Source organism: Sminthopsis crassicaudata, chromosome 1 (genome assembly GCF_048593235.1).
Source record: "Sminthopsis crassicaudata isolate SCR6 chromosome 1, ASM4859323v1, whole genome shotgun sequence".
Lineage (NCBI taxonomy): Eukaryota > Metazoa > Chordata > Mammalia > Dasyuromorphia > Dasyuridae > Sminthopsis > Sminthopsis crassicaudata.
The window spans coordinates 61,531,233-61,557,075 of record NC_133617.1 but is presented as its reverse complement, the minus strand read 5'-3'; the positions used below and the strand labels follow the sequence as shown (position 1 = coordinate 61,557,075).

The 25,843-nt window shown below is 35.5% G+C and overlaps 1 protein-coding gene across 1 annotated transcript; it reads left to right on the top strand.

Annotated features, from left to right (window-relative positions):
- Positions 1-449: 449 nt before the first annotated feature.
- On the top strand, positions 450-1,433 carry LOC141546125 (olfactory receptor 7D4-like). Its single transcript, XM_074273753.1, has one exon. It carries the CDS (start codon positions 450-452, stop codon positions 1,431-1,433), a length of 984 nt encoding a protein of 327 aa, XP_074129854.1.
- The last annotated feature ends 24,410 nt before the right edge of the window (positions 1,434-25,843 follow it).

Sequence of the window (25,843 nt, the reverse complement as noted above, 5' to 3'; positions counted from 1 at the left end):
AATTCAGGAGGACCCGAGTTCAAATCTGGTCTCAGACACTTAACACTTCCTAGCTGTGTGACCCTGGGCAAGTCACTTAATTCCAGCCTCAGGAAAAAAACCAAGAAATTAAAATGCCTTTTTATCTTTTAACAACTTATCAATTGAGGAATGGCATCCCTTTCTTTATCTTAATGCTCAATGGTTATTGATTCTTTGAGCAAATTTGAAATGGTGTTCTTAAGTTGTTCATTCCTAAATGTGATTGTTTTTGTTTGAAGGGCTGTATGAACTAGAAAGAACTATAGATATTTTTATGTTGACAGACTTCATCTTGTGTTGAGGTCGCATGTAGAAATGTAGAATTGTCCAAAAAGATATTAAATGACAGAGAAAGGGAAGAAAATTAGAAATTCTAAATCAAAATTTTATGTTCTTTCCATTTCATATAAAAGGATAATTGCATTTTCATGCCCTTCTCATTTCTCTTTCTCAGCAGAAAAATCAACCAAGTAGTCCCAGAAAACCAAACACAATTCAATGAATTTATCCTTCTGCGATTTTCTGAGAAACCAGAGCAGCAGGGGCTCCTCTTTGGGCTTTTTTTGGGCATATACTTGGTCACAGTAGTTGGAAACATCCTCATAATGTTGGCTATTAGCTCTGACTCTCACCTCCACACCCCTATGTACTTCTTCCTTTCCAACTTGTCCTTTGTGGATTTCTGTATGATATCTACCACAGTTCCCAAGATGTTAGTAAGCATCTTGACAGAAAACAAGGCCATCCTCTATGCTGACTGTCTTGCCCAGATGTACTTCTTTATGGCTTTTGCTGCTTTGGACAATTTCCTCCTCGCTGCAATGGCCTATGATCGTTTTGTGGCTATCTGTCACCCTCTACGCTATACAGTTATCATGAATCCTAGGCTGTGTGGCCTGCTGGTGCTGCTTTCCTGGATAATAAGCATTCTAAATACTCTTCTTCTCATTCTGAATGTAAAACAACTCTCCTTCTGCACAGACCAGGAAATCCAGCACTTCTTTTGTGATCTTGCTGAGGTTCTGAAACTCTCTTGTTCTGATACTTTTATCACTTATGTCTTGCTATATTTTGCTGCTGGATTACTGGGTATGATACCTTTAACAGGGATCCTCTTCTCTTATGCTCAGATCTTTACTTCTATTTTGAAAATCCCATCTGCTCAAGGTAAGTATAAAGCCTTTTCTACTTGTGGATCTCATCTCTCTGTTGTTTCCTTATTCTATGGTACAGGGCTTGGAGTATATTTGTGTGCCTTAGTTACCCACTCTTCCTGGAAGAAAACAATTGCTTCAGCAATGTATGCAGTGATAACCCCCATGTTAAACCCCTTTATTTATGCACTAAGGAATAAGGACATTAAAAATGCCCTTAGGAAACTCATTAGCAGAATATTTTCCTCTAAAAGATGAGGCTGTCACAGGGTTTTTGCAATGAAACACTGGTATTGTGAAGGAAAATATTGGGAGGTAGAAATCGTGGATCCTTCATTTCTCTTCCCACTCAAATCTTTCCGCCACTTACCCATTAAAGTGATTTCCTCTAAAGTATAACTTTCACTTTCATCCTTCCCCTACTGAGTAACAGTGACTCCCTATTGCCTCTAGGATCTAATACAAAACCTACCATTTGATATTAAATCTCTTCATAACCTAGCCACTTTTAATTTTTTTTAGTAATACCTTATTTCCAGGGCATATCTTGGTTCCAGTGGCAATAGCCTTTCTGATGTCCTTGAGTAAGACTGTTCCCTATGTCTTAAAAGCTCTCTCTCAACTCCACCTCTTGGGGTTTTTTTTGCTTCTTTTAAGTCCTAAATTAAAAAAAAAAAAATCCACTTTTACTGGAAGCATTTCCCAACCCTTCTTAATTCTAGGCCCTTGCCCTTGTTAATGATTTATTAGTCAATTTTAATGTTTATTTACCTAATTTATTAATTATTAGTCTATGTAGTCTATATATATAGTTTGTTTGTATATATTTGTTTGTCTGTTTTCTAACCCATTAGATTTTTAATCCTTGAGGTCAAAGGATTATTTTTTGCCTTATTTTGCACCTCTAGTATTCAGCATTATGACTGATATATAATAGGGGCTTAATAAATATTTATTACTCATTCTCATAGCTCATATTTTTCTGATTCTCTCTGCTTTTATTGACTATAATAAACATTGATCTTTATTCTTATAATTTCGGGGGCAGCTAGGTGGGGCAGTGGATAGAGCACCAGCCTTGAATTCAGGAGGACCTGAGTTCAAATCTGGTCTCAGACACTTAACACTTTCTAGCTGTGTGACCCTGGGCAAGTCACTTAACCCCAGCCTCAAAAAAAAAAAAAGAAAAGAAAAAAATAATTTAAAAAAAATTAAATATTCTTATAATTTCATGTCCTGAAGTTTCCACCAGAATATTTGATTATATGTATCCTATTCCCTCAAGATGTTTTCTAGCTGAATATCAAGGGACAAATCCAGATTTAACCCTCAATTTACCACTTATAAGCTACATACCATTGGCCACATTACCTAATATCTTTCTCTCTCAATATCTTCATTTTTACAGTGGAAATTGGTAAACCTATTCTGATTATCTAACTTTTTTTGTACATTCAATCAAATATAACATATTAAAGTACTTTATAAACTTTGAAATACTATGTAGTATAATATTCTCTGGCAATTTTCTTGGGATCTCTGGGTTCTTGGGAGCAGCCTTTGTTTCAGTTCAGTAATCACCACAATAATAGCCAGGTGATAAAGTCCAAATCCTTTATTATCTCTTTCAAAGTCTTGTCTCCCTTCTTGGGGCCCGGTTAGCTTTCTTAAAGGCCTATCTCTCTCCTTGGTTCTGAGAGCTTGAGCTCCTGCCTGTCTTCTTTGGCTTCTGAATTTCCCAGATAAATCCTGGCTAAGGCTCCTAGCGTATATGGTCTACACTGAGTATAAACCAATCACTAGGAAACCATTATTTGTTGTAAGATTAAATCAATCATACTTAACCATGCTAAACTATATAATTATTGTCTCTATCAATTCCACTGACTTAGCTCTGTGTTTCAAGTTCACAGTTTTGGACCATAACAATATAGCTTTAAGAAAAGAAGAAAAAAATAGGGAAATTCAATATGGGATTTCATTATAGGAAGTGTAGATGCCAACTCCTCCATGCCTTAGTAGATGGGTATTCTGAGTTCCTGTGGTTAAAAAAAATCATCCCCTATGGCCAAAGTTGTCAAGATTAACTTCTTTATGCTTTGACTGTTACTAAAGGGCAAATCTTTTTGTTTAGTTGGACCTAGAAGAACCAGAGCTCTGATAACATAATCTTTGAGAAACTAAGGTCAGCTTGGAGAAAGTGAGGTGCCAGTGAAATACTAAATGTGCACATCCATCAAAAAAACAATTGCTACCATGACCATCCTTGTTTTCATCACACTCAGACATTGGTTTGACTATGTCACAACTTGTTTTTACTATGCCTCACTGGCTCCCTATTATAGCATGGATAAAAATTCTTCTTTGAGATTTAAAATTCTTTATAATCTAATTCCAACATATATTATTACTGGGATAATTTAACATCTGTGTCCAATATGCATTGTACTCCAGTCAAATTCACCTTGTAACAATGTTCCCATATCTCCGTTTAGCTTTATTACACAGATTGTTTCCCATGCATGGAATAGAGATGAGCCCATATTCATCTCTGTATCTTGGATTTCCTTACTCCATTCATAGCTATATTTGAATGTTAACTTCAACAAGAACACCTAGTTTACCCAGTTGTTAGTAATACCCCTTTGCCCAACAAAATTACTGCATATATCTCATTTTTCTTATTTGTGTGCATCTTGAATTTTCCCTGTCATAATTGACTATTACCTCTTGGAGAGTTGAGACTTTCATAATTGCTTTTGCATACAAAACATAAAACCCAATATCTGGCACATTGTAGGCAATTAAAAAGCACCTGATATGAACTGACTTAACTTTGGCCCTCTTTCTCTTATGCATCCCCAAATCAGAGAAGAGATCTTAGATGTCTTCTACTCCAACATCTTAAATCATGAAATAATAATTTCAGTATCTAAAATGCCCCTGAAAAGTGATATTTCATCTTTGTCTTAAATTCTTTCAATTACAGGGAACATCTTAGCTTAGTAGTGTCCATTCTCTTTGTTTGATTTACTGCTTTAGTGGTGAGAAAAATCTTCATTAGACTGGGTCATAATCTACAACACTGAAATGCAACATTACTCACATTATCCTCAGTGGAAAAGCAAAAGGAAGGGAGGGAAAAGATATGCCTATATGTGTATCAAAGATTGAGAGGACAAAAATTTTCAGAATAAAAGCATAGAAATTAAATTATTCAGAAATTCATAGACTTAAGAAAATGTAAGACTATAATTGCATTTGTATAAAATATTGCTCACGTCCTCAGGAAGGAGTGAGATGAAAGAGAAGGACGAATAGATTGTAAAATTCAAAACTTTAAAAAATATTTTAAATAATTGTAATAAGGGAAAATAAAACACATTTCTTTCTTTCTTTCTTTCTTTATTTTTATTTATCAGATATATGCATGGGCAACTTCACAACATTGACAATTGCCAAACCTTTTGTTCCAATTTTTCTCCTCCTTTCCCTCCCGCCCCAGATGGCAGGTTAACCAACACATATTAAATATGTAAGAGTATAAATTAAATACAATACATGTATACATGTCCAAACAGTTGTTTTGCTGTACAAAAAGAAATGGACTTTGAAATAATGTACAATTAGCCTGTGAAAGAAATCCAAAATGAAGGTGGACAAAATCAGAGGCATTGGGAATTTGATGTAGTGGTTCATAATCATCTCCTAGAGTTCTTTTGCTGGGTGTAGCTGGTTCAGTTCATTACTGCTCTATTGGAACTGATTTGGTTCATCTCATTGTTGAAAATGGCCACATCCATCAGAATTGATCATCATCTAGTATTGTTGTTGAAGTATACATCGATTTCCTGGTCCTGCTCATTTCACTCAGCATCAGTTCATGTAAGTCTCTCCACGTCTCTCTGTATTCATCCTGTTGGTCATTTCTTACAGAACAATAATATTCCATAATATTCATATATCACAATTTATTCAGCCAATCTCCAATTGATGGGCATCCACGTAGTTTCCAGTTTCTGGCCTCCACAAAGAGGGCTACCACAAACATTTTTGCACATATATGTCCCTTTCTCTTCTTTAAGATCTCTTTGGGATACAAACCCAGTAGCAACACTGCTGGATAAGAGTATGCACAGTTTGATAACTTTTCAAGCATAGTTCCAAATTGCTCTCCAGAATGGCTAGATGTATTCACAATTCCACCAATAATGTATCAGTGTCCCTGTTTTCCCACATCCCCTCCAATATTCTGCAGTACCTTTCCCTGTCATTCTAGCCAATCTGACAGGTGTGCAGTGGTATCTCAGAGTTGTCTTAATTTGCATTTCTCTGATTAATAATGACTTGGAGCATCTTTTCATATAACTAGAAATAGTTTCAAATTCTTCATTAGAAATTAAAAGAAAAATGGGGAAAGGAAAGAGAAGCTATGCAAGAGAATAACAATGTCCTGAAATGAGAATTAGAAAATGTAGCGTGCTGTTGTCTCCAGAAGCTGCTGTGTCAACTCAAATCTCTCAGACAGATTCTTCTTCCTGTAGAGAACCGTTGTCTCCAGGCAGTTGCTGTTAACTCTGGTCCAGAGAAGTGACTTCCCTTCCTGCAGAGAGCCGCATCAAGCCTGATGTAGGGCAGAGACTTCTCCTATCTCTGGAGTGCTGTCCTCTTTTATCCTCCCAGAGAATGGGAGTGGGATAATGCAAGGGCTTCTGGGAAGAAGTACTCCAACCAATGAGCTTTCTCCTCTTAGAATTCCTAAGGTGTAAACTCTCTTTAAAGGCCCAAACCAAAGGTCTGAACCAGAGAACTGTCAAGTCAACCTGAGTTCTCACTTTGTAATTGTCCAGACAACCTGAATTCTCACCTTGTCACTGTCCAGACAACCTGAGTTCTCCCCTAGTAATCCTAACAAGAAAAGGTAAACAACTTCCTGAAATGTGAATTGGAAAAGGTAAAGAAATCACAGGAAAGTAGGATCTGTGAATTGGAAAAGATAAAGAATTCCCAAGAAAGTAGGATTTATGAATTGAAAAAAGAAAATAACTCACTAAAAAACAACTTTAGTGAAATGGAAAAAAATTCCATAGAGCAAAACAAACAACTCATTTAAAAACTCAATTGGACACATACAAAAAGAAATAAAAAAAGTTAATGAATAAAATGAGTTAAAAATCAGAACTGAAAAATTGAAATGAATGATTCATTGAGACACCAAGAATCAGTAAAGCAAAACCAAAAAAATGAAAATCTGGAGAAAAATGTCAACTATCTACTTGCCAAAATGACAGGCCTGGAAAATAGATCTAGGAGAGACAATCTGAGGATTATTGGACTTCCCGAAAATTATGATGAAAAAAAGAGCCTAGATACTATTTTACAGGAAATCATCAAAGAGAACTGTCCAGAAGTAATAGAACCAGAAGATAAAATAGGCATTGAAAGAATTCATCTAACACCTTCTGAAAAAGACCCTTAAAAAAAAAAAACCCACAGAACATTGTGGCCAAATTTCAGAAAAAGGGGAAAGGGGCAATAAAAAGAGGGAAACTACATCCCACAAAGAGACAAAGAGAACCTATCACATCTGAGGGAAGATAGAGAGGGGGGAGGAACATCGTGTGAACCTTACTCTAATCAGAATTGGCTCAAAGAGAAAATAATTGGTTTTACAGAAAATTCTCTCTCACCTCATTAAAAAGGGGGAGAGGAAAAGGCAAAAGGAAAAGAGCAATAAGGAAAGGGATTTAAAGGGAAGAGGGAGGAATACTAAAGAGGGAAGGCTGCATGACACAAGTGGGGCTCATAAGTTTAATACTGGGGAAGGGATTCGGGGGGGCAAGGGAAAAAAGTATAATCTGGGGATAATATGATGGCAGGAAATACAGAATTAGTAATTTCAACTGTAAATGTGAATGGGATGAACTCTCCCATTAAGCAGAGACAGATAGCAGACTGGATCAGAAGTCAGAACCCTACAATATGTTGCTTACAGGAAACACATTTAAAACAGGGAGATACATGCAGAGTAAAGGTAAAAGGCTGGAGCAGAATCTATTATGCTTCAAGTGAAGTCAAAAAAGCAGGGGTAGCCATCCTTATCTCAGATCAAGCAAAAGCAAAAATTGATCTAATCAAAAGAGATAAAGAAGGAAACTATATCATGCTAAAGAGTAGCATAGACAATGAAGCAATTTCAATACTAAATATATATGAACTAAGTGGTATAGCATCTAACTTCCTAAAGGAGAAGTTAAGAGAATTACAAGAAGAAATAGACAACAAAACTATAATAGTGGGAGATCTCAACCTTGCACTCTCAGAATTATATAAATCAAACCACAAAACAAATAAGAAAGAAATTAAAGAGATAAATTAAATATTAGGAAATTAGGTATGATAGATCTTTGGAGAAAACTGAATGGTGATAGAAAGGAGTATACTTTCTTCTTAGCAGTTCATGGAACCTATACAAAAATTGACCATATATTAAGACATAAAGATCTCAAAACTAAATGCAGAAACAGTAAAGGCTTTCTTTTCAGATTACACTGCAATAAAACGACATTCAACAAAAAGTTAGGAGTAAATAGATCAAAAAGTAATTGGAAACTAAATGATCTCATCTTAAAGAATGATTGGGTGAAACAGCAAATTATAGACACAATAATTTCACTCAAGATAATGACAATGATGACACATCATATCAAAATTTGTGGGATGCAACTAAAGCAGAGATAAGGGGGAATTTTGTATCTTTAGAGGCTTACTTGAAGAAAATAGAGAAAGAGAAGATCAATGAATCGAGCTTGCAACTTAAAAAGCTGGAAAAAGACCAAATTAAAACCCCCAATCAAATACCAAACTTGAAATTCTAAAATTAAAAGGAGAAATTAATAATATTGAAAGTAAAAATGCTATTGAACTAATAAATAAAACTAAGAGTTAGTTTTATGAAAAAACCAATAAAATAGATAAACCTTTGGTAAATCTGATTAGAAAAAAGGAGAGAGGAAAATCAAATTGTTAGTCTTAAAAATGAAAAGGGGGAACTGTCCACCAATGAGGAGGAAATTAGAGAAATAATAAGGAGTAACTTTGCTCCACTTTATGCCAATAAATTTGATAACTTAAGTGAAATAGAGGACTACCTCCAAAAATTTAGGCTTTCCAGATTAACAGAGGAGGAAGTAAATAGTCTAAATAGTCCCATTTCAAAAAAAGAAATAGAACAAGCTATTAATCAACTCCCTAAGAAAACATCTCCAGGACCAGATGGATTTACAGGTGAATTCTACCAAACATTCAAAGAACAATTACCTCCAATGTTATATAAACTATTTGAAAAAAATAGGGAATGAAGGAGTCCTACCAAATTCCTTTTATAGAGAATGAAGGAGTCATACCAAATTCCCTTTATGACACAGACATGGTACTGATACCCAAACCAGGTAGGTTGAAAATGGAGAAAGAAAACTATAGACCAATCTCCCTAATGAATACTGATGCTAAAATCTTAAATAAGATATTAGCAAAAAGACTACAGAAAATCATCCCCAGGATAATACATCATGATCAAGTAGGATTTATATCAGGAGTGCAGGGCTGGCTTAATATTAGGAAAACTATCAGTATGATTGGCCATATTAATATCCAAATTAACAAAAATCATATGATCATCTCAATAGATGCAGAAAAAGCATTTGATAAAATCTGCCATCCATTTCTATTAAAAACACTTGAGAATGTAGGAATAAATGGACTTTTCCTTAAAATAATCAGTAGAGTTAAAACCATCAATAAGCATCATATGTAATGGGGAAAAATTGCAACCATTCCCATTAAGATCAGGAGTGAAATAAGGTTATCCACTATCACCATTACTTTTCAATATTGTATTAGAAATGCTAGCTTTGGCAATAAGAGTGGAGAAAGAGATTAAATGAATTAGAATAGGTAATGAGGAAACCAAATTATCACTCTTTGTTGATGATATGATGGTATACTTAGAGAACCCCAAAGATTCTACTAAAAAGCTATTAGAAATAATCCACACCTTTAGCAAAGTTGCAGGATACAAAATAAACTCACATAAATCATCAGCATTCTTATATGTCACTAACAAAATCCAACAGTTATAGTTACAGAGAGAAATTCCGTTTAAAGTAACTACTGATAGTATAAAATATTTAGGAATCTATCTGCTAAGGGAAAATCAGAAACGATATGAATAAAACTACAAAACACTTTCCACACAAATTAAGTCTGATCTAACCAATTAGAAAAATATTAAATGCTCTTGGATAGGGAGAGCAAATATAATAAAGATGACAATACTACCTAAACTGTTTATTTATTTAGTGCTATACCAATCAGGCTCCCAAAAACTATTTTAATGACCTAGAAAAAATTGGTATTGGCTAAGAAATAGACTAGTTGATTAGTGGAATAGATTAGGTCCAAAGGACAAAATAATCAATAACTCTAATAACCTAGTGTTTGACAAACCCAAGGACACCAGCCTTTGGGATTAGAACTCAATGTTTGACAAAAATTGCTGGGAAAATTGGAATTTAATATGGCAGAAACCAGGCATTGACCCACACTTAACACTGTACATCAAGGTCAGGTCAAAATGGGTTCATGACCTAGGCATAAAGAATGAGGTTATAAATAAATTAGAAGAACATAGGACAGTTTACCTCTCAGACCTGTGGGAGAGGAATGAATTTATGTCCAAAGAAGAACTAGAGATCATTATTGATCACAAAGCAGAAAACTTTGATTATATCAAATTGTAAAGTTTTTGTACAAACAAAACTAATGCAAATAAAATTAGAAGGAAAACAATAAACTGGGAAAACATTTTTACAGTCAAAGGTTCAGATAAAGGCCTCATTTCCAAAATATATAGAGAATTGACTGTAATTTATAAGAAACCAAGCCAATCTCCAATTGATAAATGGTCAAAGGATATGAACAGACAATTCTCGGATGAAGAAATTGAAACTCTTTCTAGTCATATGAAAAGATGCTCCAAGTCATTATTAATTAGAGAAATAAATTAAGACAACTCTGAGATACCACTACACACTTGTCAGATCACATAGAATGACAGGGAAAGATAATGCAGAATGTTGGAGGGATGTGGGAAAACAGGGACACTGATACATTGTTGGTGGAATTGTGAATACATCCAGCCATTCTGGCGAATGATTTGGAACTATGCTCAAAAAGTTATCAAACTTTGCATACCCTTTGATCCAGCAGTGTTACTACTGGGTTTATATTCCAAAGAAATCTTAAAGAAGGGAAAGGGTCTTCTATGTGCAAGAATGTTTGTGGCAGCCTTCTTTGTAGTGGCCAGAAATTGGAAACTGAGTGGAAGCCCATCAATTGAAGATTGGCTGAATAAATTGTGGCATATGAATATTATGGAATATTATTTTTCTGTAAGAAATGACCAACAGGATGATTTCAGAAAGGCCTGGAGAGACTTACATGAACTGATGCTGAGTGAAATGAGCAGGACCAGGAGATCATTATATACTTCAACAACAATACTATATGATGATCAATTCTGATGGACGTGGCCATCTTCAACAACGAGATGGACCAAATCAGTTTCAATAGAGCAGTAATGAACTGAATCAGTTATGCCCAGCGAATGAACTCTGAGAGATGACTATAAACCACTACATAGAATTCCCAATACCCCTATTTTTGTCTGCCTATATTTTTGATTCCTTCATAGGCTAATGGTACACTATTTAAAAGTCCAATTCTTTCTGTACAGCAAAATAACTGTTTGTACATATATACATATATTGCATTTAATTTATACTTTAACATATGTAACATGTATTGGTCAACCTGCCATATGGGGGAAGGGCGTGGGAGGAAGGAGGGGAAAAATTGGAACAAAAGGCTTGGCAATTGTCAGTGTTGTAAAATTACCCATGCATATATCTTGTAAATAAAAAGCTATAATAATTTTTTAAAAAAGAAGAAAAAAAATAGAAAAAAAATACCATGACCAGATGGATTTACATGTGAATTTTACCAAACATGTAAAGAACAATTAACTCCAACGTTATATAAACTATTTGAAAAAATAGGGATTGAAGGAATCCTACCAAATTCCTTTTATGGCACAGACATGGTATTGATACCTAAACAAGGTAGGTTGAAAATAGAGAAAGAAAATTATAGACCAATATCCCTAATGAATATTGATGCCAAAATCTTAAATAAAATATTAGTAAAAAGATTACAGAAAATCATCCCCAGGATAAAACACCATAACCAAGTGGGATTCATACCAGAAATGCAGGGCTGGTTCAATATTAGGAAAATTAGTAGCATAATTGACTATATCAGTAACCAAATTAACAAAAACCTTATGATCATTTCAATAGATGCAGAAAAAGCATTTGATAAAATTCAACATTCATTCCTAATAAAAATACTTGAGAGTATAGTAATAAATGGACTTGTCCTTATAATAATCAGGAGCATCTATTTAAAACCAACTATTTTATGTAATGTGTACATAATGGTGATAAACTGGAACCTTTCCCAGTAAAATCAGGAGTGAAACAAGGTTGCCCACTATCACCGTTACTATTCAATATTGTATTAGAAATGCTAGGTTCGGCAATAATAGTTGAGAGAAATTAAAGGAATAAGAATAGGTAGTGCGGAAACTAAATTATCACTCTTTACAGATGATATGATGGTCTACTTAGAGAACCAAAGAGATTGTATTAAAAAGCTATTAGAAATAATCCACAACTTTAGCAATGTTGCAGGATACAAAATAAATCTACATAAATCCTCAGCATTTTTATACATCACCAACAAAATCCAACAGCAAATAATACAAAGAGAAATTCTGTTGGGATTACTAGGTGAGAACTGAGGTTGTCTGGATGGTGACAAGGTGAGAATTCAGGTTTTCTGGACAATTACAAGGTGAGAACTCAGGTTGACTTGATAGAGGGGGCAAGCTCATTGGCTGGTGTGGTTCTTCCCAGAAGCCCTTGCATTATCCCACGCCCATTCTCTGGGAGGATAAAAAGAGACAGCACTGGACGCAGAGAGCAGATCGGCCTGAAGAAGGATAAGAGTTGGAGGAGATTCAGAGCCAGGATTCAAGAGAAAGACTCTGCATTGCATCAGGCTTGACGGGGCTCTCTGCAGGAAGGGAAGTCACTTCTAAGGACAAGAGTTAACAGCAACTGCCTGGAGACAACGGTTCACTATAGGAAGAAGAATCTGTCTGAAAGATTTGAGTAGACACAGCAGATCTCTTCCCAGAGAGCGATCCAGCAGCTTCTGGAGACAACAGCTCGCTACACTTGGCGCCCAACGTGGGGCAAGGACTTTTGCTTATCCTGACAAGAGGAGCTAGACCAGACCTTCGCATTTTGGCGCCCGAACAGGGACAGACACGGTCCTGATTCCAGTGGAAAAGCTTCCGATCTAGATCTCAGTCTCTCTGACCCAGAACCATGAGTAACGAGGAAACTTTGTTAAAGATTAAGTGAGCATGCTAATAGATAAATAAGGAACTTAACTTGTTAAGGGCTAAACCAGGAATCTCTTATAGCTGAAATGGGGCAGATGTTAGCTATATTCAATCCCTGGACCTCAGCCGACTCAACCCCAGCCCCAGAAGCAACCTCAGCTCCATTCAGGAGTGGTACTATAGAGAGTATAATCAACATAATTGAGGAGCAGAGTTTACTTGTAACCTGGGTACAGATTGCTAAACTCTTGGCTGCATTAAGACGCACATCCCCTTGGTTCTTAGAGGAAGAAAAGATAGATGTAGATAAATGGAAGCTAGTGGGATATGAAATGAAAGAATTTCAAGCAAAAAATGGGCCTCGTTCAATTTCTGCAGAAGTATTTTATATCTACAACATAGTTCAATTAGCCTTAAACTATCAAGCAAGTTGTAGGAGAAGGAAAAGTTCTAAAAATGAACAGAGGAGGAAGTGTGAGGAAAAAAGGAAAGATCAAGATCTTTCCCTAGAGCAAGAGGATTTAAATGAGGAATTATGGTATGATTCTCTTGAAGAAGCTTCAACCCTGCCTAGAGAACAGATTATTGACAGGCCCACATCAACCCCACCTTCAGAGATGGAGGAAGAAAGAGGGGAAGAGGCAGAAACACAAACAGAATTGCCTGTGAAGAAGCCTAAGCCTATGACAAGATTAGAAAAAGCATTGGTTAAAGCTAAGAGAGAAGGACAGGATATAAGTGATTTTATACATGCATATCCTGTGATTGAAAATACTGACTCTGTAGGTAAAAAAAGGAGAAGATATGCACCTTTAGATTTGAATAAAATTAAGGATTTGAAAAAAGGTTGTACCCTTTATGGGGCTACATCAGCTTATGTTAAAATGTTACTAGATGGTTTGTCTTATGAAGTCCTAACCCCGAATGATTGGAAATCCATAGCAAGGACATGTCTGGAACCTGGAGAAAATTTATTATGGCTTGCGGAATTTCATGAATTATGTAAAATTCAAGTCAGATGCAATTTGGAAATAGGAGTTAACACACAATTCACTTTTGAGCACTTAGCTGGTGAAGGTCAGTATGGAGAGAATTCGGAACAGATTAATTATACCATGACAATATATGAACAAATTGCTAAGGCTGCAATAAAAGCTTGGGGTGTCCTTCCTGGACAGAAAGATCGTGGAGAGGCTTTCACTAAAATACAGCAAGGTCCCAATGAACCTTTTGCAGATTTTGTGGGACGTTTGCAAACTGCTGTCAAAAGAACTATTGGAGAAAATTCAGCTACAGAAATAATGACCAGACATCTGGCTAAGGAAAATGCCAATGAGATTTGCAAAAGAATTATATGGGGATTAGACAAAGATGCTCCTTTAGAGGAGATCATAAGACGCTGTGCTACAGTAGGAACAAATGCTTTTTACACCCGGACAATGATGAATGTGGAAAGACAGTGTCCCTCCTGGCAAGGGCCTTCTAGAGAAACTCGGCGATGTTTTCAATGTGGAAAAATTGGGCATCTAAGAGCTCAGTGTAGATATGGAGATACAGTGAGAAGACAGGGTGAAAGAAGACCTAAAACCCCATGTCCAAAATGCAACAGAGGACTCCATTGGGCATCAGAGTGTAGAATAATTCAGGGAAATGGGATGAGGGGCCCAGGTCCAGGGCCCCAGGCAAAAAAGACTTGGGGCATGATGGCAGCTGATGTTACACCTAAAGAGCCTTTAGAAGGCCAGGACTCTGATTTAATCAATCAGCAGAGAAGCAATCACATGGCAGAAAGGGATTACCTGATAAGTCAGTCAAAAGGCATTCAGATTGCAAAAATGGATTACACTTGGGGAGAATACAGGCCTTTTAAACCAACAGGGCTGTGCCCAGTGCAAACAACTCCAATGTAATTGTCAGATGATGAGAAGAGATTTAAAAGGTGGTAAATAGAAGGAAATTAGGTAGGTTAACTGCCTGGGAGAGAGGGTTTGCTTGTATTTCTTCAGCAGGAGAAGGAATCAGATGGGTGCCAACAAGTCATATTCGCCTTGTCCATCAGAGAGAGACAGAAAAAGAGAAAGACCTCAAAATAAAGGAGAAGATCTAAGAAACATCTGACACTGAAAGAGCATGGATAATAAGAAGACTGTTAAAGAACTTAAAAACCAGCAGGAATCATTGGACTTCCTCACACAAGATGAGAATAATGGACAATGGACTTATGGACATTTATAAATTTTCAATTTATGATTATGATTATGTTATATACTTCTAGCATGTGTTATGTTACTATGTTACTATGTGCTTATGTAATTTATGTAATTATCTGTAATACTTCCCATATTGATGGATTTATGTTTCAAGGTCATGACTGTCCTATGTTCTAAATCAAAAGAAAGGGGGAGATGTTGGGATTACTAGGTGAGAACTGAGGTTGTCTGGATGGTGACAAGGTGAGAATTCAGGTTTTCTGGACAATTACAAGGTGAGAACTCAGGTTGACTTGATAGAGGGGGCAAGCTCATTGGCTGGGGTGGTTCTTCCCAGAAGCCCTTGCATTATCCCACGCCCATTCTCTGGGAGGATAAAAAGAGACAGCACTGGACGCAGAGAGCAGATCGGCCTGAAGAAGGATAAGAGTTGGAGGAGATTCAGAGCCAGGATTCAAGAGAAAGACTCTGCATTGCATCAGGCTTGACGGGGCTCTCTGCAGGAAGGGAAGTCACTTCTAAGGACAAGAGTTAACAGCAACTGCCTGGAGACAACGGTTCACTACAGGAAGAAGAATCTGTCTGAAAGATTTGAGTAGACACAGCAGATCTCTTCCCAGAGAGCGATCTGGCAGCTTCTGGAGACGACAGCTCGCTACAAAATTCCATTCAAAATAACTATTGATAGCATAAAATATTTGGGAATCTATCTGCTAAAGGAAAGTCAGGAATTATATGATCAAAACTATAAAGCATTTTCCATACAAATAAAATGAGATTTAACCAATTGGAAAAATAGTAAGTGTTCTTGGAAGTGAATATCATAAAGATGACAATACTCCCTAAACTAATCTATTTATTTAGTGTTATATCAATTAGACTCCCCAAAAAACTATTTTAATGACCTAGAAAAAAATAACAAAATTCATATGGTCAAGACTTTCAAGGGAACTAATGAAAAAAAAAATTAAGTGAAAGTGGCCTCACTGTACCAGTTCTAAAACTATATTATAAAGCAGCGATTACCAAAACCATCTGGTATTGGCTAAGAAATAGACTAGTTGATCAGTGGAATAGGTTAGGTTCACAGGGCAAGAGAGTGAATAAAAACAGCAATCTAGTGTTTGACAAACCCAAAGATCCCAACTTTGGGGATAAGAATTCCATGTTTGACAAAAACTGCTAGGAAAACTGGAAATTAGTATGGCAGAAACTAGGCATTGACCCACACTTAACACAGTATACCAAGATAAGGTCAAAATGGGTTCATGATCTAGGCATAAAGAATGAGATTATAAATAAATTAGAAAAACGTAGGATCGTTTACCTCTCAGAACTGTGGAGGAGAAAGGAATTTGTGAATAGAACATGAACTAGAGATCATTATTGATCACAAAATTGAAAATTTTGATTATATCAAATTGAAAAGCTTCTGTACAAACAAAATTAATGCAAACAAGACTAGAAGGGAAATAATAAACTGGGAAAACATCTTTACAGTCAATGGTTATGACAAATGCCTCATTCCCAAAATATATAGAGAATTGACAATAATTTATAAGAAATCAAGTCATTCTCCAATTGATAAATGGTCAAAGGATATGAACAATTTTCAGATAAAGAAATTGAAACTATTTCTAGTCATATGAAAAGGTTCTCTAAGACAACTCTGAGATACCTCTCAGATTGGCTAGGATAACAGGAAAAGATAATGCTGAATATTGTGTGGGATGTGGGAAAACTGGAACACTGATACATTGTTGGTGGAGTTGTGAATACATCCAGCCATTCTGGAGAGCAATTTGGAACTATGCTCAAAAAGTTATCAAACTGTGCATATCCTTTGATCCAGCAGTGTTACCCAGTAGGCCCAGTGGGGATTATATTGCAAAGAAATCTTAAAGAAGGGAAAGGGTCCTGTATGTGGAAAAATGTTTATGGCAGCTCTCCTTGTAGTGGCTAGAAACTGGAAACTGAGTAGATGCACATCAATCGGAGAATGGCTGAATAAATTGTTGTATATGAAATTTATGGAATATTATTGTTCTGCAAGAAATGACCAACAGGATGATTTCAGAAAGTCCTGGAGAGGTTTATATGAACTGAAGCTGAATGAAAAGAGCAGGACCAGGAGATCATTATATACTCCAACAACAATACCATATGATGGTCAATTCTGATGGATGTGACTCTCTCTCTTCACCAATCAAATGAACGAAATCAGTTCCATTTTTTCAATAACTCTGGGAAATGACTGTGAGCCACTACATAGCATTTCTAATTCCTCTGTTTTTGTCCACTTGCGTTTTTTATTTCCTTCATAGATTAATTGTACATTATTTCAAATTCTGATTCTTCTTGTGCAACAAAATTAATGTATGGATATGTATACATAAATTGTATTTAAGATATACTTCTGGCCAAGATGGCGGCATGGAGGCAAACAGCTGCTTGAGCTCCACATTTTCTCTCAGGACTTACTTCATGACAAGCCCTGGAATTAATGCTTGACCGGAAAAGAAACCCACAAATAATTACCAACAGAAGACATCCTTGAAATTCACCAGAGAAGGTCTGTGTTTTCTCGGGGGAGGGGACAAACAGACTGGGTGAAGATTGAGGGCAGGCAGCAAGAGAAAGGCAGACAGCTCACACAGCTCAGAACAGAGTGGGGAGGGGTGCAATCTCTTCCATTTCTGTGAAAAGACTTTTACCCCAGTGTGGATGTTCCATCTTGACAGCAAGCCAGGAGCAGCGGAGAGGGTGTAAACACCGGAGGTGAAGAATAAAACCCCGGAAAGCTAGTATCTCTCAGGACCGGCCACTCCCACCTGGAATGGCTCAGCATGTACTTAGAGCCTCAGAGCACAAACTCAGCACAGCCAGCGCTGTCCTGTTAGTGCTTCACTACTGTCTCCCTCAGTTTGTAGACCCATCCAGCCCCATCCCCACCAAAAAAACCAGACCAATTGTTTCTTTTGTCAATTTGTTTTCTTCCATTTCCGCTCTGACAAAATGAATAAAAAATTTAAAAGGGCTCTAACCATTGACAACTTCTGTATGGAGAGAGAGCAGACTTCAAACACTGAGGAGATTAAAAGCAGACTTTCTCCAGAGGAATCCCCTAAGGGGGATAAGATCTGCTCCTCAATACATAAGACTCTCATAGAGGAAATCAAAAAGGCTCTCACAAGAGAGATAGAAGAGAAATGGGAAAAGGAAAGGGAAGCTTGGCAAGAGAGTCTGGAGAAGTCATTCCAGGCATTTAAAGACAGAGTGGATAAAGAAAACAAATCATTGAGAAATAAAATTAGTGAGTTGGAAAAAGAAAACAGCTCTCTAAAAAATAAAATTGATGAAATGGAAAAAAATTCCATAGAAGATAAAAACTCAATTGGACAATTACAAAAAGATGTAAAAAAAATGACTGAAGAAAATACATCATTGAAAATTAGACTCGAACAAGTAGAAATGAATGACTCAAGGAGAAACCAAGAGGGAGTCAAGCAAAAGCAGAAAAATGAAACAATGGAAAAGAATGTCAAGTACCTTATTGGAAAGACAACAGACCTGGAAAACAGATCCAGGAGAGACAATTTGAGAATAATCAGACTCCCTGAAAAATGTGAGGAAAAAAAGAGCCTGGACACTATTTTCCAGGAAATTATCAAAGAGAACTGCCCAGATGTTTTGGAAACAGAGGGTAAAATAGACATTGAAAAAAATTCATAGATCACCTACTGAAAGGGACCCTAAAATCAAAACGCCAAGAAATATAGTGGCCAAGTTCAAGAACCATCAGATGAAGGAAAAAATACTGGCGCTGCTAGAAAAAAAGCAATTCAGATATGGAGGAGCCACAATAAGGATAACCCAGGATATAGCAGCTTCCACATTAAAAGAACAAAGGGCCTGGAATATAATATTCTGAAAGGCTAAGGAACTTGATATGCAGCCAAGAATAACTTACCCAGCAAAAATGAGCATCATTTTCCAGGGAAGAAGATGGACATTTGATGAAATAAATGAATTCCATTTATTCTTGATGAAAAAAAAAAACAGATCTACACAAAATGTTTGATCTTCAAATACAGAACTCCAGAGATTTCTAAAAAGGTAAAAAGAAATCTTGAGAACTATATTTCTGCCATAAAGATATGTAAAGAACACATGTATAATTTGTCTTAGAAACCAGAGGTAAAAAAGAAATTATATCATAAAAAAGGGTAAAGTGGTGGTACTACATCTCATGAAGAGGCAAAGGTAACCTATTGTATCTGAGAGAAAGAAAGGAGGGAGATGAACATAGTGTGTATCAATAGACATATTCGATTTATGGTGAAACTTCTTCCACTTCATTGAAAAGTGAGAGGGAAGGAGTAAGCTAAGGGAAAGGGAATAAAGAAATTGTGAGAAAAAGGGGTAAAATAGGAAGAGGAACTTTAAGGTGGGTGAGGGATACTAAAAAGGGAGGGCTGTATAAAGCAAGTGGTGTTCACAAATTTAATACTGGGTAGGAGGGTAAGAGGGAAGGAAAGGAGAAAAGCATAAGCAGGGGTTAATAGGATGGCAAGCATTATAGAATTAGTCATTCTAACCATAAATGTGAATGGGGTAAATTCCCTCATAAAGAGGAAGCAGTTAGCAGACTGGATTAAAAGCCTACTATATGTTGTTTACAGGAAACACACCTGAAATAGGGTGATACATTCAGAATAAAAGTAAAAAGGTGGAGCATAATCTACTATGCTTCAGGTGAAGCCAAAAAAGCAGGGGTAGCCATCCTCATCTCAGATAAGCAAAAACAAAAATTGATCTAATTAAAATAGATAAGGAAGGGCATTATATCCTGCTAAAGGGTAGCATAGATAATGAAGCAGTATGAATATTAAACATATACACATCAAGTGGTGCAGCATCTAAATTCTTAAAAGAGAAATTAAGAGAGCTGCAAAAAGAAATAGCAAAACTATAATAGTGGGAGATCTCAACCTTGCCCTCTCAGAATTAGATAAATCAAACCACAAAATAAATAAGAAAGAAGTCAAAGAGGTAAATAGAATATTAGAGAAGTTAGATATGATAGATCTTTGGAGAAAACTAAATGGAGACAGAAAAGAGTACACTTTCTTCTCAGCAGTTCATGGAACCTATACAGAAATTGATCATATACTAGGACATAAAAACTTCAAAATCAAATGCAGTAAGGCAGAAATAGTAAATGCATCCTTTTCAGACCACAATGCAATTAAAATTACATTTAATAAAAAGCCAGGGGAAAATAGACCAAAAAATTGGAAACTAAATAATCTTATAATAAAGAATGATTGGGTAAAATAGCAAATCATAGACATAATTAATAACTTCACCCAAGAAAATGACAATAATGAGACATCATACCAAAATGTGTGGGATACAGCCAAAGCAGTAATAAGGGGAAATTTTATATCTCTAGAGGCCTACTTGTATAAAATAGAGAAAGAGAAGGTCAACGAATTGGGCTTACAACTAAAAATGCTAGAAAAGTAACAAATTAAAAACCACCAGACAAACATAAAACTCGAAATTCTAAAAATAAAAGGTGAGATTAATAAAATTGAAAGTAAAAAAAAACACTATTGAATTAATTAATAAAACTAAGAATTGGTTCTATGAAAAAAACAAGAAAATAGACAAACTCTTAGTAAATCTGATTAAAAAGAGGAAAGAGGAAAAGCAAATTGTTAATGTTAAAAATGAAAAGGCAGAACTCACCACTAATGAAGTGTTAATTAGAATAATAGGAGCTACTTTGCCCAACTTTATTCCATTAAATTCGATAACTTAAATGAAATGGAAGAATATCTTCAAAAATATAGCTTGCCCAGATTAACAGAGGAAGAAGTAAATAGTATAAATAATTCCATTTCAGAAAAAGAAATAGAACAAGCTATTAACCAACTCCCTAAGAAAAAATCCCCAGGACCAGATGGATTTACATGTGAATTCTACCAAACATTTAAAGAACTCCAATGCTATATAATCTATTTGAAAAAATAGAGATTGAAGGAGTCCTACCAAATTCCTTTTATGACACAGACATGGTACTGATACCTAAACCAGGTAGGCTGAAAACAGAGAAAGAAAATTATAGACCAATCTCCCTAATGAATATTGATGCTAAAGTCTTAAATAAAATATTAGCAAAAAGACTACAGAAAATCATCCCCAGGATAATATACTATGACCAAGTGGGATTTATACCAGGAATGCAGGGCTGGTTCAATATTAGGAAAACTATTAGCATAATCGACTATATCAATAACCAAATTAACAAAAACCATATGATCATCTCAATAGATGCAGAAAAAGCATTTGATAAAATCCAACATCCATTCCTACTAAAAACACTTGAGAGTATAGGAAAAAATGGGCTATTCCTTAAAGTAATGAGCATATATTTAAAACCGTCAGTAAACATCATATGTAATGGCGATAAACTGGAACCTTTCCCAGTAAAATCAGGAGTGAAACAAGGTTGCCCACTATCACCATTACTATTCAATACTGTACTAGAAACGCTAGCCTCGGCAATAACAGCCGAGAAAGAGATTCAAGGAATTAGAGTAGGTAATGAGGAAATCAAACTATCACTCTTTGCAGATGACATGATGGTATACTTAGAGAACTCCAAAGACTCTGCTAAAAAGCTATTAAAAATAATTCCGAATTTTAGCAAAGTTGCAGGATATAAAATAAATCCACATAAATCCTCAGCATTTTTATACATTACCAACACAATCCAACAGCAAGAGATACAAAGAGAAATTCCATTCAAAATAACAGTAAATAGCATAAAATATTTGGGAATATATCTACCAAAGGAAAGTCAGGTATTATATGAGCAAAATTACAAAATACTTGCCACAAAAATAAAGTCAGATTTAAATAATTGGAAAGACATTAAGTGCTCTTGGATAGGCCGAACGAATATAATCAAGATGACAATACTCCCTAAACTAATCTATTTATTTAGTGCTATACCAGTCATACTCCCAAGAGACTATTTTAATAACCTAGAAAAAATAACAACAAAATTCATATGGAAGAACAAAAGGTCGAGAATTTCAATGGAAGTAATGGAAAAACAAAATCAAATGAAGGTGGCCTAGCTGTACCTGATTCTAGAACTATATTATAAAGCAGCAGTCACCAAAACCATTTGGTATTGGCTAAGAAATAGACTAGTTGATCAGTGGAATAGGTTAGGTTCACAGGGCAAGATAGTGAATAAAAACAGAAATCTAGTGTTTGACAAACCCAAAGATCCCAACTTTTGGGATAAGAATTCATTATTTGACAAAAACTGCTGGGAAAACTGGAAATTAGTATGCCAGAAACTAGGCATGGACCCACATTTAACACCACATACTAAGATAAGATCAAAATGTGTCCATGATTTAGGCATAAAGAACGAGATCATAAATAAATTAGAGGAACATAGGATAGTTTCCTCTCAGACTTGTGGAGGAGGAAGAAATTTGTGACCAAAGGAGAACTAGAGATCATTATTGATCACAAAATAGAAAATTTTGATTACATCAAATTAAAAAGCTTTTGTACAAATAAAACTAATGCATACAAGATTAGAAGGTTAGTAACAAATTGGGAAAACATTTTTACAGTTAACGATTTTGATAAAGGCCTCATCTCCAAAATATACAGAGAATTGACTCTAATTTATAAGAAATTAAGTCATTCTCCAATTGATAAGTGGTCAAAGGATATGAACAGACAATTTTCAGATGATGAAATTGAAACTATTTCCACTCATATGAAAGTGTTCAAAATCACTATTGATCAGAGAAATGCAAATTAAGACAACTCTGAGATACCATTAAACACCTGTCAGATTGGCTAAGATGACAGGAACAAATAATGATTCATGTTGGAGGGGCTGTGGGAAAACTGGGACACTGATGCATTGTTGGTGGAGTTGTGAAAGAATCCAACTATTCTGAGAGCAATCTGGAATTATGCCCCAAAAGTTATCAAAATGTGCATACCCTTTGACCCAGCCATACTACTACTGGGCTTATATCCCAAGGAAATACTAAAGGGAAAGGGACCTGTATGTGCCAAAATGTTTGTGGCAGCCCTTTTTGTAGTGGCTAGAAACTGGAAAATGAATACCTGTCCATCAATTGGAGAATGGTTGGGTAAATTATGGCATATGAATATTATGGAATATTATTGTTCTGCAAGAAATGACCAACAGGATGAATACAGAGAGGCTTGGAGAGACTTACATCAACTGATGCTAAGTGAAACGAGCAGAACCAGGAGATCATTATACACTTCAACAATGATACTGTATGAAGATGTATTCTGATGGAAGTGGATATCTTCAACATAGAGAAGAGCTAATCCAATTCCAATTGATCAATGATAAACAGAATCAGCTCCATCCAGAAAAGGAACACTGGGAAATGAGTGTAAACTGTTAGCATTTTTTGTTTTTCTCCCCATATTATTTTTACCTTCTGAATCCAATTCTTCCTTTGCAACAACAACAACAAAGTTCTGTTCTGCACATATATATTGTACCTAGGATATACTATAACATATTTAATATGTATGGGAATGCCTGCCACCTAGGAGAGGAGGTAGAGGGGAGGAGGGGAAAAATTCGGAACAGAAGGGAGTACAAGGGATAATATTGTAAAAAATTACCTATGTATGTGTACTGTCAAAAAAATGTTATAATTATAAAATTAATTTAAAAAAAGATATTCTTTAATATATTTAACATGTATTTGTCTACCTGTCATCTGGAGGAGGAGGTGGGGGAAAGGAGAGGAAAAATTGTAACAAAAGATTTTGCAATTGTCAATGCTGAAAAATTACCCATCCATATATCTTGTAAATAAAGAGCTATGAAAAAAGAAAATATGTCAGCAACTAGACACAGACCTGCATCTCACATCCCAAACCAAAATAAGATCAAAGTGGACACATGATTTAAGCATAAGGAATGATATTATAAACAAATTAAGAGAACAAGGGTTAATTTATCTATCAAATCTTTGGAGAAGGGAGGAATTTATGACCAAAGAAGAATTAGAAAACATTATGAAATGTAAAATGGACAACTTTGATTTCATTAACTAAAAAGATTTTGCACAAGCTAAGCCAACAGAAACAAGATTAAAAGATTATAAGTATAAAGATGGGGAATAATCTTTACAACTAGTACTTCTAATAAAAGTCTCATTTCTAAAATTATAAAAAACTATGTCAACTTTATAAGAATGAGAGTCATTCCCAATTGATAAAATTGATAAATGGTCAAAGAATATGAACAATTTTCCGATGATGAAATTAAAGCCAGCTACAGTCATATGAAAAAAATGCTCCAAATCATTATTGATTAGAGAAATGCAAATTAAAAAAAATTCTGAGATCTCAAATTGGCTAAAATGACAGGAAAAGATAATAATAAATGTTGGAGGAGATGTAGGAAAACTGGTATACTAAAGGATTGCTGGTGGAGATGTGAAATGATTCAACCATTCTAGAAAGCAATCTGAAATTATGCCCAAACAGCTATAACATGCTTCATATCCTTTCACTCATTAGTGCTGCTACTGTCTGTAGTCTATGAAAATCTTAAAGAAGGGAGAAGTACCCACATGTGCAAAAATTTTTGTTGTAGCTCTTTTTGTAGTAGCAAAGAATTGGAAAATGAGCAAATGCCTTTCAATTGAGTAATGGATGAATGTAAAGGTCCAGAGAGGAAACTGGCATAGAGCAATCAGGAAGTAAAGAGATGTTAATGTCTGAGATACCCAGATGTGGTTTCTGTGAACAGTGTGGACCACCTCATGAGTGAAACTTCTGGTTGCATTGAGAATGCATCATCAACAGGAGACATCTCCTTCTATTATTGACTGTGTATATGACCTCATAGACCCTCTATAAGCAGTGGGGACTAGGAAATAGGTGGCGTTCAACAGGAGTTAGCAGGAGGTCAGTAAGAGTGCAGGAGAAGGCAGGATATGAACATGTGGAATAAAGTTTTAGCTTGGGAGCCACTGTCTTCGGGTGCTCTGTTGGACATAAGAACCACTGCTCAGAGAGGTGGTGGCCAGAGATCTCTGAAGACCTGTGATTGGGATAAGATTGTTAAAGAACCACTGTAAGAGACAGTGGCCAGAGATTTCTGAAGGCCTAGGAATTAGGTATGACTGATAACCAGTAATCTTGAGTGGGAGGTTACAGATGAACAAGTAATGTTATATGAAGGAAATGAAATATTATTGTTGTTTAAAAAATGAACAAGCTGATTTTTAGAAAGGCCTGGGAAGATTTATACGAACTTATGCTGAGTGAAACAAGCAGAACCAAGAATACATTGTATAAAGTAGAAGCAGGATTATGTAATGATCAACTATGAAAGGCTTGGTTCTTCTCAGTTGTTCAGTAATCCAAAGCAATCCCAATAGACTTTGGAGAGAAAATGCCATGTGCATCCAGAAAAATATCTCAGGAGACTGAATGTAAATCAACAAAAGCTGTGTTAACTTTCTTTTTTCTGTTTTTTTTTCCCTCTCTACTATGATTTTTCCTTTTTGCTGAGTTTTCTCTCCCAACATGATAATTAATGCAATGTGTCTTAAAAAAAAAAAAAAAAAAAAAAAAAAAAAAACTAAATTAAAAAATTATATATATGTATATATATATTTATATACATATATATATATATATTTCTTTACTGTAACTTGCTTGGTTTGGTGGGGGAAATGAAAGGTGGGAAAGTAAAGTAAATAAGATGCTAAACTGAGAATAAAAGAACTATTTACAAGGAAGTAAAGAAAAATGGACATAATGAATATAATTTCTTTTATAAATATATATATATATTTTCTTGTTCTGGTAATTTGTTATAT

What these genes read in the sequence shown, in the direction of transcription:
- LOC141546125 (XM_074273753.1), top strand. Translation starts at nt 450, where the DNA reads ATGCCCTTCTCATTTCTCTTTCTCAGCAGAAAAATCAACCAAGTAGTC.